The sequence below is a fragment of the Pelodiscus sinensis genome, chromosome 17 (genome assembly GCF_049634645.1).
Source record: "Pelodiscus sinensis isolate JC-2024 chromosome 17, ASM4963464v1, whole genome shotgun sequence".
Lineage (NCBI taxonomy): Eukaryota > Metazoa > Chordata > Testudines > Trionychidae > Pelodiscus > Pelodiscus sinensis.
In genome coordinates, this window is record NC_134727.1 from 39,009,849 (window position 1) to 39,024,290 (window position 14,442).

Consider the following 14,442-nt stretch of genomic DNA (forward strand, 5'->3'; position numbering starts at 1 on the left):
AGCCAATGATGTACACGTCTGCATGGGAAAGGTTTATGCATAATGCAAGGGCGTATTTTCCAAGCTGGCTGCCTGCCTCTTTTCCAGCCTCAGAACAGAAGCAAGGTCCTTGGGCGTCCCAGTTCTGGGTGCAGACGAGGCAGCTGGTTTTGAGAATTCGGCTCAGCCTTCGGAACCCGGCCGCTGGCGAGGATGGCGCGGGGGCATGCAGGGGGGTCGGATTGCCTGTATGTTGTGCCATGCATGATTTCCCCTGCGTACCGTGTGTAACGTCTCCAACTTGTGTTCTGTTTTGTTATTTCAGGAGCAGAAGGCACAGTGTTCCCTAAATCTATAGAAACTCCCAGTGTCAGGGCAGACCCCTTCAAGGAACTAAGGTAAACTTTGGAATATGATTTCGGCATAACTCAGTGGCGCCTTGTTGGAATTTTGCATCCCCAGTGGCGGCATTTCTACCCCTGCAGTTGAGGAGTTCCCCTGGGAATGCACTGGGCAGAGGTTACAGGCGGAGAGGGAGTGCCAGGAAATAGAAGAAAGGCAGCAACGCTTTAAAGCAAATCTCTGCAATGGAGCCAAAAGAAAACCTGGGTTATGAGCGCTTCCTCTGTACCATGCTCCACTGAGCCAGGGCTCGGTCTTTGGAGAGGAAAATAGAGAGATTTTCCTGGCTGTAGCAATGGAAGGTAAAGGAGGCCACGTTGGATCAGAAAGAGGGGCAGCAGGCAAACAGACAATGCATTAGTAGAGTTTTGCCCCTTAGAGAAATGCGAATCCCTTCTCTGACCTGACAACTGTGACTGGCCGGGCATGCGTGCCACCGTGGCAGACATTCACAGAAACACCACAACGCAGAGGGGGAATAAATCAGGCCACTCTAGCGAGTCGGCTTTGCCCTCATTCTAACGCAGAACTTAATGGATTCCATTCTGATTGTTCCTTGCTCTCACGTTGTTGTTTACTTCACTTGGTCTTAAGGCACTTCACAATCTTTACTGTGTTTCTCCACTGAGTCCTACTGCACAGCATGACGATTATCCTCACTTCGCAAAGGGGGAAACTGAGGCACCAAAGACTAAGTGGCTTGCCTAGGTCGCACGGGGTAGTTGGTGGCAAAGAAGGGACTTGGGACCAAGTTCTAGAGTAGCGTCCTACCCACTGGGCCATGCTGCCTCCTTCCTCTAACTGAGCAAACCTCAAGGTTCGCTGTGCAGTGGCAGCCATGGGGAGCAGCCTGCCGAAGGGAGAGCTAATGAACGTGGGGGCTGGTTCTTGGAACACACTCACTCTTCCCACAGCTGCAAAGGGGGCCAACCCGGAGCGTGTCGAAGGCAACAAACACCCAGCATCCCGATTTCATCCCGTGCCAGTCACCAAAGCTGGGAGTGCGCTGAGCGCTTGTTCCCCCAGGTATCAGCTAGAGCCCCACCTGTTGTCATGACTGGAGAAAACCTCCAGGTCAGTGATCGGCGAGGTATCGGTCATGCCTCCGCCAAACGGGTCCAAAGTCAGCCAACTGTTAATGAGCCCCCGCTCAGGAAGACAATCTTAGAGGTAGAGACAGCCTTGTAACTTCATCGTTGGTCTCTGGCCTTTCTTTCCCTCCCCTTGGAAGCGACAGAGCGTCTTTGTTTCCTTCCCTTTGGTGGCTTTTTACTTTCTCTCAGAAATGCCTCTAGTTCTGCCATTTCACACCCCAGGGGCCCGCTCGTTAGCTCCAAAATACAGCAGGGGTTTGATTCAGTTCATTAGGAAGGTTCCCAGGTTGCCCCCTGCCCCTGCCGTAAAACCTGCATCTTCCCTTTTGAGACGTTACTGTTTTTCTTAAAAGCGTTGGGTCAACCCAGAAGTGGCAGCTTCAGGCAATGTAAACCCAGGGGCCGTGCCTCCTGGGATAGAAAGGGGGTGGGAGCTCAAAGCAGATGCTGCCTCCCTTCTAGTGGGCCCTGTAGGCCACCAGCTTGGCTGCTGTGAGCAGGAGACAGGGCAGATGGATGGAAGATGCCCTGGTTCTCAAATACCTGTTCCAGACGGATGTTGATAAATTGGAGAGGGTTCACAAGAGTGAATAAAGTATTGGAAAACTTGCCTTCTGGTGATAGACTCATAGGCCTGGTCTACACTAGAGCATAAGGTTGACTTCAGATACTCAACTCCAGCTATGTTAATTACATAGCTGGAGTTGATGTATCGTAAATTGCCATCCACATAGCAGGAAGTTGATGGGAGCAAACACTCCTGTCTGATTCCCTTACTCATGAGGAACAAGAGTACCAGCACCAAGGAGGGGGGGGTGTCCTCTGAGTTTGATTTAGTAGGTCTTCACTAGACCCGCTAAATCAAACCCTGGAAGAATGACTACAGCAGCGTTGATCTTCTGTATAGTGTAGTGTAGACATGGCCTAGAGCTCAGTCTAATTAGCTTAAAAAGGGACGATTAAGGGGCAACTTAATTACAATATGTAAGCACCTACAAGGGTAACAAACATTGACTAACGGGCTCTTCAAGCTAGCAAAGAAGGTTAGAAAATGATCTGGTGGTTGGCAGATGAAATGAGGCACAGTCAGGCTGGAACTAAGGTGTATATTTTTAACAGTGAGAGTAATTAACCATTAGAACAATGATTCTGGTGGAGGCTCCATCACAGACGATTTTTGAATCAAGATTGGATTGTTTTTAACAGATCGGCTCCAGGAATTATTGTGAGGACATTCGCTGGCTTGTGTCCCACAGGTGGTCAGACTAGATGATCACCGTAGTTACTTCTGGTCTTGGAATCTCTGACTCGTTAGTTGGCCCGTCTTCTTGTCTCCACGGGCCACGTGCATTGTTCACTCGACACAGACCAAAGGACTGAAACGCGCTGTCTCTTACCTCCGTCTGCTACATCTGGTTTTATATCCCTTTCGCTGCCTTTCCTGGAGGCAGCTTCAAAATCAGGTGACAGCTACTGTCATTGCCAGAAGGAAAGGAGGCCACTGGGGGAGTCAGACCATCTGTGTTTCTTCCTCCTTTTTCACCTCTTCTTCAAATACAAAGTGATTTCTCCCCTCAAAATAGTCCACCCCTTCCCCCCGATGTCAGTCTCCCTCCCTCGCTCTTTCCGTCTTTTCCCCTACCCATCCCCCAACCTACCTTCCTTAGGGTCTGTGCCACTCAGAACACTGTGTTCCCGATGAATATTTTCAGCAGGCTTTCTGCCTTCCTGCTGCTGAAAAGTCTTGGTTTATACAGGCTGGCTCACTTATTAGTCACTGTCTGCTTTACAAGGGTGTGGCCACCTTTCCAGAGATCAGACAATATAGCTGTTCTTTGTTGAGCAATATTATCTTCGGCTTAGTTATCTTCTTTCATTCTCATCTTCCAATGTCTTTGGCTTGGGACAGCTCATTGTAACACTCTATACATAGCTGAGAACATAGAAACAGCCATTCTGGGTCAGACCAAAGGCCCAGTGTCGTGTCTTCCCACAACGGCCAATACCAGATGCCCCAGAGGCAATGAACAGAACAGGGAATCAAGTGATCCCTCCCCTGTCATCCATATCCAGCTTCTGACAAACAGGCTAAGAACACCATTCCTACCATCCTGGCAAAAAAAAGTATTGATAGGTCTGTCCTTCATGAATTTATCTAGTTCTTTTTTGAATCCTGTTAAAGTCCTGGTCTTCACAACATCCTCTGTCAAGGAGTTCCACAGGTTGGCTGTGTAGATGTATATATCCTAAAACAATACATTGCTATTTTGTGTCTGTTTGCACAGGTTGTGATGAATCTCTTCCATGCTGCAAAAAGGCTTATGTTCCATGAGCCAACCAGAAGTATGCCGATGGGTCCATTATGAGTTTTGGTTCTACTGAGAATGCCAAAGATCACCAATGCTTTGTCTACTGTAATGATCATTGTTGTTAATGCTACATATTCTGCTACATGCTTTCCTAAGCATTAGTCAGTAATGATTAGTAGATGGCGTGGTTGAAAACAGTAGAAAACATTTTTTGCAAAAAAAATTCAAAATTTTTGCATTTTAGTTTTGAAAGTTTTCAACCTTCATAAGTGGGTTAAAAAGAGCAAAATCTGTGTATAAAAACATATTTCAAAGCTTGTCTATTTGAAATGTTTTAACCAAGTTACTAAACAGTATTGGCCATTCCATCATCACACATAATAGTGAGGTGTTCCGATGTGATTTTGACAATTCAATCTCTTATCATGATCCCCATCAGCTTGCTTGTGATACAATTTGATGTTCTTGGTGCCTACTCGTGGGATCACAGATGCAAAATTTCAGGAAACACCCTTCTTTGTGGAGTTAATATCTTTAAACCATTCCCAAATGATTGGTGTTTGTGCCATTAATGATCCACTTCTGGAGAGCTATAGCTATTAGCCCACTTTCCTTTGTTCTCCTTGTCTGAAAATGGCTATATCCTGAAACGGTCAATAGAAGTTACTTGGAAATCGTAAGTCTCATGAGAGGTACAGTGCCATCTATTTACCCTGAGGGTTTGTCTACCCTTCCAACGCTAGAGTGGTGCAATTATGGAGCTGCGCCATAGTTGTTTTCAGTGAAGACACTACCTTCTTTGACAGAAGTGCTTGTCCCATCGACGTGGGCACTCCACCTCTCTGAAGGCACAGCTTCGCTCCTTGGAACATTGCCACAATCAATCTTCCAGAGTTTGATTGAGCAAATCTAGTTAAGACTCGCTAAATCAAATTCAGATTGCACCCCCACTGGCATCCGGTACTCCTGCTCTTGTCATTGTGGGGGCACCACCAAACTTGGCTTAAGGTAAGCCAACTCCAGCTACGTATTAAATGTAGCTGGAGTTGCGTACCATAAGCCGAGCTGCCAGGTCTAGTGTAGACCTGGCCTGAGAGGCAGTAGCTGTGTTGGCGAGAGAAGCCTGTCTATAGTGCTGTCTGTACTGGGGGGCTAGGTCAAGGTGTTGCTCGGGGTGAGGAAAATCCACACCTCTGTGATGTAGGAATACCAACATAACTTGGTAGTATAGACTAAGTCTTAAGAGTGTAGGGATGAGGAAAACATTTGGAAGAAATGAGGGGATGGGGGAAAAGAACAAAAAGTGGATAAACCCAAGTAGGGAGAAAATTGGTAGGGCATGGTTTGTGTCTCAGTCATGATGTCATGAAATGGCAATGGCCGTACTTATGTCATAATACACACATACCACCCTCCCTAACAGAAACCAGCTTTATTTTGGGACCGTTCACACATGGCCACCTCCAGAATCCACGTCCAGGGGAACCTACCCCCTCTGTCTGTGCATCGTCCCTCAAAAGTGTTTACTGCGTCTTTCCATTGCGGCATGAAACCCTGACATACTGGGTTGAATTAAGTGACCCGCCATTGAGGCTGCTAACGGCAAAGTGGTTCTCCTCAGAACAAAAGCACGCCGAAATACCATCGTATCATTCACCACATTGCTAACACAACATTTTTGTGTGGCATAACATCGAACATCACAGAGAAAACATTTTTCTTGATTCCTGCAATGTGAAACATTCTGCCAGGCAAAGACAGATGAGTTTATGGTACTTCAGTGCCCAAAGCAAAGTAAGAAGAAATATAGCTTGAAATTCTCCCCATTCCCTGGCCAGGGCAAGGACTGAAATGGGATCTTGTGGTTGCTCAGGACTTGCACTGGGCCCCCGCATCAGGCTGTATTCCACCCACAACTGCTATAGCACAAAACCACCCCGCAGAAGCTCACCGAACCTAGGAGACTGCTCTTTCTTTAATATTCAAACACAGTTAAGGGAAAATTAATCCCTTGGTGTCTGAAGAGGTAATTTTAATCAAAGTTAATTATGAACCCCTAAAAATACCAAATGGTTATGATCTGCACTTACAGCAGGGTTTTATTAGTACAATTCTCCGGTTCTGTGTAAAGTACGAAGCTATCTAAATAGTCCAAGTGAGACCTATTGTACCAAAGAGCCATTTAAATATATTCTTCAGCTAATGTGGCCGTGTTCATTGTGTAAAATAATCACTCTCTGTAAATTAAGGTGGCTTTTCATCCGTGTTTCACTAGGCAGTACAGGCATTTTCAATAAATGGCAGCACAAATCAAATCTCAGTCTAAAATCCATTCCATTCATAAATAATCACAGGTCAAAAAGGGAAGAAATGTGAATGATGAATGGGACTAAAAGGTGGAATCGGTGGGAAAAGGAAACGCTTTCTTAGTGTGTAACACCCAGCCAGATTTTAGAAGGGGGTAGTAAACACAGGAGGCTAGATCTTCAGTGGGTGTCAGTGGAGTAGGGTGATTTACGCCAGGTCTGAATCTGGCCCCTGAAGATGTGAATGGATTTAACATGAAGGGCCAATTCTCCATGCTGGGCATGGGGGGAACCCAGGCCCACCCGCTACTCTGGGTCCCAAGCCAAGGACTCTATAGCTGGCAGCCACTTATTTACTGCCTCTCCTTCCTATTCTGCTGCCTGTTTCCCTGCACCACTTCCCATAGGCCTAGCACCTTCCCTGGCCCTATATCAGAGCCCAGGTCTAGCAGTCAGCCTAGCGCTGACTCTGCCCAGCACTGCTCTGTCCGTGGTGCTGTCCTCAAGCAGCCAGTCCTTCTCCCTTGTCCTCCAGGGAGATACTGAGTTCTGCTCTGCTGAGCCGCCCTTTATATCTGGGCTGCTCCAGCAAGCCCTTTCCTAATTGACGCTCTCTGACCTCTCTTCCCATTGGCTGAGCTCTGCACAGCAGCTGCTCTAAGGCTGCTTTTGCCCCTCACCCTCTGGGGAGGGCCACCGCACCCTGTCACTTACGCTGCTCTCAATCAGCCATGAGCTCCACAGGAGTCAGGCGAGATCCATTGGGGCCAAACTGGCAGAGGAGAATCGGTCATTCACACGAGGCCCTGTCAGCTGATCACGTATAGCTCTACCATAGCTTAGTGCATCATTCTTACCCATTCCAATGCACTCTCCAGGCTCAAGGGACAAATTGTCATCTCAGGGGGAACCAGGCTGTCTAAACGGCCTGGAATGGGAGCTGTTTTCTTGGTTATATACGGTATTGCCATAAGTCATTGTTAGCAACTGGGACTCCTCCTGCCTCTCAACTCATTAGCCTCATATAAGGCTAGAGTGAGAAAGATGTCCCCTTCGGATCCATAGACGGCATTGATTTTGCCTTGCAGGCCGTTGTGATTAAAACCGATCTGGGTTGTTACATTGTATTAATTGATGTGAGGACAGATGAGCCATTACTGTTAGGTGTAAGATATAGCAGCAGCGGCTGACGGTCTGTCTCTGGGTCAGCTCCCGTGAGTGCCTGGCACAGCCTCACACCAGCAGGGGGTGAGCTTTTGTGTTGCACCTTTCCTCGAACCTCTTCCTTGGTGAACCATTTGCTTTGGAATTTGTTGATTCTAACCTTCCACGCCGTTATGCCTTTTCCCCCTTTCACAGCCATCACAACAAGAAGAACCCACGTGGGCATAGCTGGGCTCCAGACACTCATGGTTTCTAGATATACACAGTCACATCGGGTCATACTGCACACGCGTGCGCGCACACACACACACACACACACACACACACACACACGATTGCTCTGACTGGTGTGTAGCAACTTCTAGAACATAGAATACAGTGAGCATCGACTCTCAGACTATTTACAGAGATGCTCACCTATTCCTAGACACTACAAAAGTCTGGAGTGGTCTGGGAGCCAATTCTCTAGGAGGCCCCATCTCACTTAGCAGTCATCGCAGAATAGCTCAGGCTAGCTGAGATGCTCTTGCAGGTGGACCTTCCAGGACCAGCAGGAGGAGAGGTTTCATGCCTTGGGTCTCTCTCCTGGTGGCTCTCCAAAGCCAACTGTCCGTGTGCTCAGGAGATCCGACAGCCTCCGTGGGGATGTGGCGGAGGGAAGCTCCATGTTCTAGGAAGGGGCAAGGCCTCAGGCAAAAGGGGCACCTAGAGTTGCCAGGTGCCCGGTGTTGAACTTGACAATCTGGTATTTTCGCCTCCTGTCTGGTAAAAAAATTCAGAAAATACCGGACACCTAAAAAGTCCAATACTTTCAGATTTTTTTTCCCGGCCAGAAGGCGAAAATCCCGGACTGTCCGGCTCAATATGGAGGCTGCCTGGCAACCCTAGTGGGTACTGGATTCTGCAGGAGAGCTGTCCGGCCCATCGCAGGGAGGCAAGATGGCGGGCGGCTGTTGGCAGCCTGTTAGGGCCAAAAACCTAAAGGGGCCACGGTGGGGTTTTTCTCTTTTTTTTTCTCAAAAAAAACCATCTGGCAACCATAGGGGCACCCCCAGTGCCACTCAGACCACGGCGCCATCCCCAGCCCTCAGTGCTGCCCTGAGGACGCTGTGTGGCAGCCCTGCCTTCTCAGACAGCCCTGAGAGCTGCCCGGAGCACACGGTGTGATGCTCCAGCACAATTTAAAGGGGCCCAGGGCTCCAGCTGCTTCCACAATAGCAGCAGTGGCATGCGAGGGCCCTGAGCCTGTCCTCCCCCACTTCAGCAGGCCTGAGAGTGCTGTGGGATCCAGTCCAAAGCCCAGAGCTATCAATGGGCTCTGCTCCCGGACCACTGCATAAGCTGCGTGTCTACATCCAGGCTTTGGAAGACGAAGGCGATCCACTTGCAGAGGCCTTCCTTTGGCTCTTCACCGACTCCCGTGGCATGGAAATGCACTGTGTTCCCTTCAGCAGGAAGCCATGAGGGGTCCTGCCCTGGCTAACGGTCACCTACATCCCCACTCCCCGCATAGGACTGGCCAGGGCAGGATTGAGCCAGGAATGAGTCTTCCTCTCTATTTGTAGCAGTGGAAGCACGTCACTCAGTCAAATTCTTCCCAGGACAGTCAGGGGAGCGCATCTGAAACTGGCCCTCGTGTTTAAATCAGAGTTGGCCTGGCTGGCACTGATCTGAATGAAGTCTACACTTTTCCGTTAAACGTATTTGCGCAAAATCATGCCAGTGTAGACGCAGCCCTTGACTTTAAGGTCAGAAGGGACCATTATGATCATCTAGTCTGACCCCCTGCACAGTGCAGGCCACAGAATCTCACCCACCCTCTCCTAGAATAATCCTCTCACCTAGATCTCAGATATTGAAGTCCTCAACTGGTTTAAGGACCCCAAGATGCAGAGAATCCTCCAGCTGTGATCTGTGCCCCATGCTACAGAGGAAGGCGATAAACCTCCAGCGCCTCTGCCAATCTACCCTGGAGGAAAATTCCTTCCCGACTCCAAATATGGCCATCAGCTGAACCCTGAGCATGTGGGCAAGACTCACCAGCCAGACACCCAGGAAAAGTTCTCTATAGTAACGCCTATCATCCCTCCATTGGCCTATTTACCACTGATAGTTTATTCCTTTATAAGGGCTCATGCTGCAAAGATTTCTCCGCTTGCTATTTGCTGCTGTCATTTCACTTCAGCTGCATTCTCTCAAGGGGAGCTCTGAGTTTTTAATGGTGATCCTTCCTAGATGAGACAAACATGCGCTCAAGTAGTCTGAGTCCCGTATCAGTCTAGTATGTACAATGTATCCCTAAATGAGGCACCTGATGCTGGTTTTACATGGAGAGTGGAGAAGCTATGCACCATCAAACTCCACACGGCAAACGGGGAGGAAAAGGGGTTTCTGTCAGCTGTCTGAGATACCTGTGTGTGTGGTGTATGGTGTGACACCGCCATCTCTGGGTTGACTTACGTTGGTAGTAAGCAATGCGTTGGTGCGTAGCGTGTGTGGCGGGAAATAGGCCTGGTTTGCCAGACTGATGAGACTTTCCCATGGACTATCGTGTGGAGTGAGAATAAGGAAATAAACAAGGCAGGAGATTCTGTTGAACTAGGGGATTTCTGTATCAAACTGATGCCTCGGGGCATGGCAGATATGATGCCGGGGGTGAAGGAAATCGGTCCCTGGTTTGGTAATTGGTCATGGAACGCACCAGCCACTGTCCTCACGTATAGTCATGCAGCATAATCACAGTAACATTATACAGGTTGAAACTCTCTAGTCCGGCACCCTGGGATCTGACGGGCGCCAAGCCAGAGAATTTGCCAGACCATAGGAGGTCAGTATTGTCCAGCAGCATTACCCACCCTTCCACTGCTTGCTGGGCTGGTAGAAGACATGGAGGGGTGAACAGCACAGAACACTGGGAGCCAGGACTGGGGGCTGTAAACAAACTGTGCGGGACCGCGGGAAACTCAGCCACACCCACGCTAAGTGGGCATCCGGCTCACTAACATCATGCTGGACCATAATGTTGTTGGACCCAAGAGTGCTGGATTAGACAGGTTCAACCTGTATTTAACCTACGGCATTGCCCCCTGCAGTCGTTCTGTAATGAAGACAGGTTTCCGATTAGCCAAAGCGCCTATTTCTGTGGAGATATTTATCTCCATTCCTGTACGCGCACTCTCTCTCTCTCTCCCTCCCTCTCTCTCTCTCTCTCTTTCTCCCTCTCTCTCTCTCTCTCTCTCCCTCTCTCCCTCTCTCTCTCCCTCTCTCTCAGATAGAGCATTTGTTTAGATTCACAAGATTGAGCAGTGGATCCTTTGGGATACGAGACAAACTTTTCCATCTGTATCAGGGGACTCTAATGCAGTTCTCCTTTCTCTCACCTCAGCTCCCAATTCTTGTATGTGCAGACACACACTCACGCAGACACACACATGCACCCCTCCGCTCCCACATCTGTGCAGACACACACTCACGCAGACTGGGGCAGATGAGGGTTTTGCGGGGCCCTGGGCAGCACAATTTTGTGGGGCCCTCCCCTTTGACACGGCGCATGCACGGGGCTCTGGAAGCGTGGGATCCGGGGCAGCCACCCTACTCACCCTGTCCTATACCCACCGCTGCACGCAGACACACGCACACGCACACCCATCAGCTCCCACATCTGTGCAGACACACACACACACCCTCAGCTCCCACATCTGTGCAGACACACACACACACCCATCAGCTCCCACATCTGTGCAGACACACACACACCCTCAGCTCCCACATCTGTGAGGACAGACACACACACACACACACACCCTCCGCTCCCACATTTGTGCAGACACCCACATCCCCCTCAGCTCCCACATCTGTGCAGACACACACGCACACACACACACACCCATCAGCTCCCACATCTGTGCAGACACACGCACACACACACACACACCCATCAGCTCCCACATCTGTGCAGACACACACACCCATCAGCTCCCACATCTGTGCAGACACACGCACACACACACACCCATCAGCTCCCACATCTGTGCAGACACACACACCCTCAGCACCCACATCTGTGAGGACAGACACACACACACACACACCCTCAGCACCCACATCTGTGAGGACAGACACACACACACACCCTCAGCACCCACATCTGTGAGGACAGACACACACACACACACACCCCTCAGCGCCCACATTTGTGCAGACACCCACATCCCCCTCAGCTCCCACATCTGTGCAGACACACACCCCTGCCCTACAGAAGTCTTTCGGGTCTGAGCGCTGCAGCCACAACCCTTGAGGAGAAAAGCGCTGCTAATTCTTGCAGGCCTTGAGAAAAGTGACTTACAGCCATTTCACAGGCCCTGGCCAACGCCTCCTGGGCCATGGCTCCACACGTCACTGCAAGGCTGGGCCTCCCCGCACGGGCAGGTGACGTCCCACCGACAGACTTTGCAACGCTCACGGGGGCCGTCAGTCGAGCCTCCAATTCATTATTCATTTAATCGCCATCGGAGTGATGGGCGGCTCCCTGTAGGCGCTGCCCCTCCCCTCACAGGGCCACGGGAGACTTTCCTATGGCGGGGGAGTGGGCTGGAGGCCAGGGCGGCAGCAAAGTGCAGCCCTTGACCACCTACTCAAATCATGGAGTGACCCCTCATCAGAAACTATTGCCTGCCCCGTCCTTAACGAGCGAGGCTTTCTAGTTACCGTTCTCCTGCCCACCACCGAGCAGCCACACGAATTAGTGAACCGGTTACACTCGAACAGGATTTTACATCCCCCGTTGGAGGGGAGGAGCCGTTCCACTCTAGAGCCGCCCTGAGGCTTCTCCAGCGCCGGGAGGGACTGAATTGGGGCCGCGCGTCCCCCCGCCATCGGAGATGCTCACTGCCGCCCCGCCGCACCGGAGGCGCTGACCTGTGTGTCTGATTCACCTCCGGGAAGGGGCAGGGCGGGGAGGAAACCAGGCACAGTGCAGTCCCTGGGGTGTAAAACCACACCCGTTTGGAAAGGCCTCCCAGGGTAGGGCCCGGCCTGTGCTCTTCAATCCGGCAGCACTCCCGCTGCTCGCGCCCCGCACGGGTGCACAAATGTGCAGCCGCCCCGCACCCAGGATAGCTGGGAGTATCCGCAGCCGCGGATGGGGGATTCTGCAGGGCTCTCCACGGGAGGGGGGCCGGACTGAGGCGCCGAGGCACACGCCCTGTCGCCCGCAGCCAGGTCATGGGGAGCCCACCCTGAGTCGCACACCTGCCCCCTGCCCTCGGCCGGGTGGGGAGGCTGAGGGGTGGGAACAGGGCCAGGGGTTGCTCTCAGTCCACACACACACACACGTTGCAGGCAGGTGGAGGGTATTCTTCCACTCCCCACAGCTGCCTGCCCAATGCTTACCATGGACGGCTCAGGGGTTTCCCTACACCCCCCATGGGGGTGTATACCCCCCTGAATTTGCCCAACACCTCCCCAGTTTTGTGAACTATGGTACAATAGAGCCCACCTTCTCCCTCTCGGTCTCACCCCTCATCGGCCCTGACGCCTCCCCTTGTAAATTCGATCCCCCCCTCCAATTTCAATTCCTGGGGAGGCTACTGGGACAGCCTGTGGCGGCCCTTCTACCTGCCCTATGTGCGGGGGGGGGCGGGAAGTGAGCAGCTCCACACGCAATGTCCCCTCCCTCTTCCCAAACCTCTGCCCCCCCATCCCACGTAACCCAAACCTCCTGCACCCCATTCCTGTGGGGTCTCCTTCATGGGGAGCAGCTCGGAGCCACAGCCTAGCCATGGTCATGGAGGGCTGGGCTGAGCCACAACAGATCCTCCTCCTGCCCCGAGTGGGGGGGTTTGAGCAGCCCCCTAGCCAGCGTCCCTGCCCCCCCGCTCCTCCCCCTGTGCACCTGCCCCCCAGACCCTTTCTCAGGGCAGCGTAGGATCTGCGCTGCCGTTCCTCACAGCTGCCCTCCCGGCACGTACCATCCGAGCCCTGCGCGGATACAAAATTAGCAGCCGCTGCTGCCTGCAGAAATGGTCCGGTTCTAAAGCCGCTCCATGGGGCTTGTCAGGGCTCTCCACATTGAGTACAACCCACCGCTTGATCTGCCTGGCAGAAAACAGCAAAATGCAACTCAAAAAGACAGGTCACTGATCAAGCCAGTGGTGCTCACAATGGCCTCTCTTAATTTTTTTTCCCCATTCATAAATAGTGTTACACTAGCGAAGCAAAAATACCTGATCCTTGGGCATGGCTCTTTGCGTTGTACCCAATTCAGTCTTATTACACGAAAGAGAACTATTTTCCAGAGCTTTTATTTGCACTGTTGACGGTAGCCGGGAATCAATAGCCATTCCATACCCCTGTGATAGCTAGAAGAAAAATGTATGCATTAAGCAAGAATGGGCTTTTAACAGTTTATTTTCAACTGGCGCATTTTGTACACTCATGCCGAAGGATCATAAATATGTGCTCACAGTCTTTATCCTCAGTTAAATTGCACCTAGCATGAGTTATTGTTGTTTTCCTCCCAGATCAAGCGGGAATCACTATATATTTTTCACATGGTTGGAATAGATTTTGTCTTTTAAGAACAGGTTGCTGCCTTGAACTGTTTGCTGCAGATATACAGCTGTACAGATTTAACTCACAGGATACTGGACAGCCCTGGTAGCTTTAATGATGTTAATTTTCTAGCCTCTGTATTAGGAGAGGGACATGGCTGGGTCGTATAAGAGCAATTCTATGCTGTAATTTTCACATACCTTTTGGTAACTCTGCTTAGGCGCCCAGAGACAATCCGGCTCATGAGGACCCATTTCTAAACCCGGCTCTGACTTAAAAGCAAGTGGCCACCAGGTTCAGGGACTGTGTTTTGAACAAACAGTGGCTGTGTTTATTTTTCCAAGTCACATCTATACTTACCTGCAGCTCGATGCTCCGGAGGCCAATCTTCTGGCGTTCGATAGAGTGGGTCTAGTAAAGACTCATTAAATCAAGCGCTGAGGGCACCCCTGTTGATCCTGGTGCACCTAATCCTCGTGAGGAGTAAGGGAAGTCAATGGGAGTGTGTCTCCCATTGATCTGGGGCTGGCATCAAAGTTCAAATTGAAGTACATTGACGCCAGCTATGCAGTTAAGTAGCTGGACTTAAGTATCTTAAGTCACACTTACCCCCTAGCGTAGGCCTGGTCTCAGTGT

At 50.8% G+C, this 14,442-nt stretch overlaps 1 protein-coding gene across 4 annotated transcripts in view; it reads left to right on the forward strand.

Annotated features, from left to right (window-relative positions):
• The window catches only part of SGCD (sarcoglycan delta), a 545,286-nt gene that overhangs the window by 480,545 nt on the left and 50,299 nt on the right, over nt 1-14,442 (forward strand). For all 4 annotated transcript variants that reach the window (XM_075900619.1, XM_075900616.1, XM_075900617.1 and 1 more), the window contains one exon: nt 305-377. In XM_075900619.1, coding sequence (XP_075756734.1) covers nt 305-377 — 73 coding nt within the window. The remainder of the gene's footprint in view (nt 1-304; nt 378-14,442) is intronic.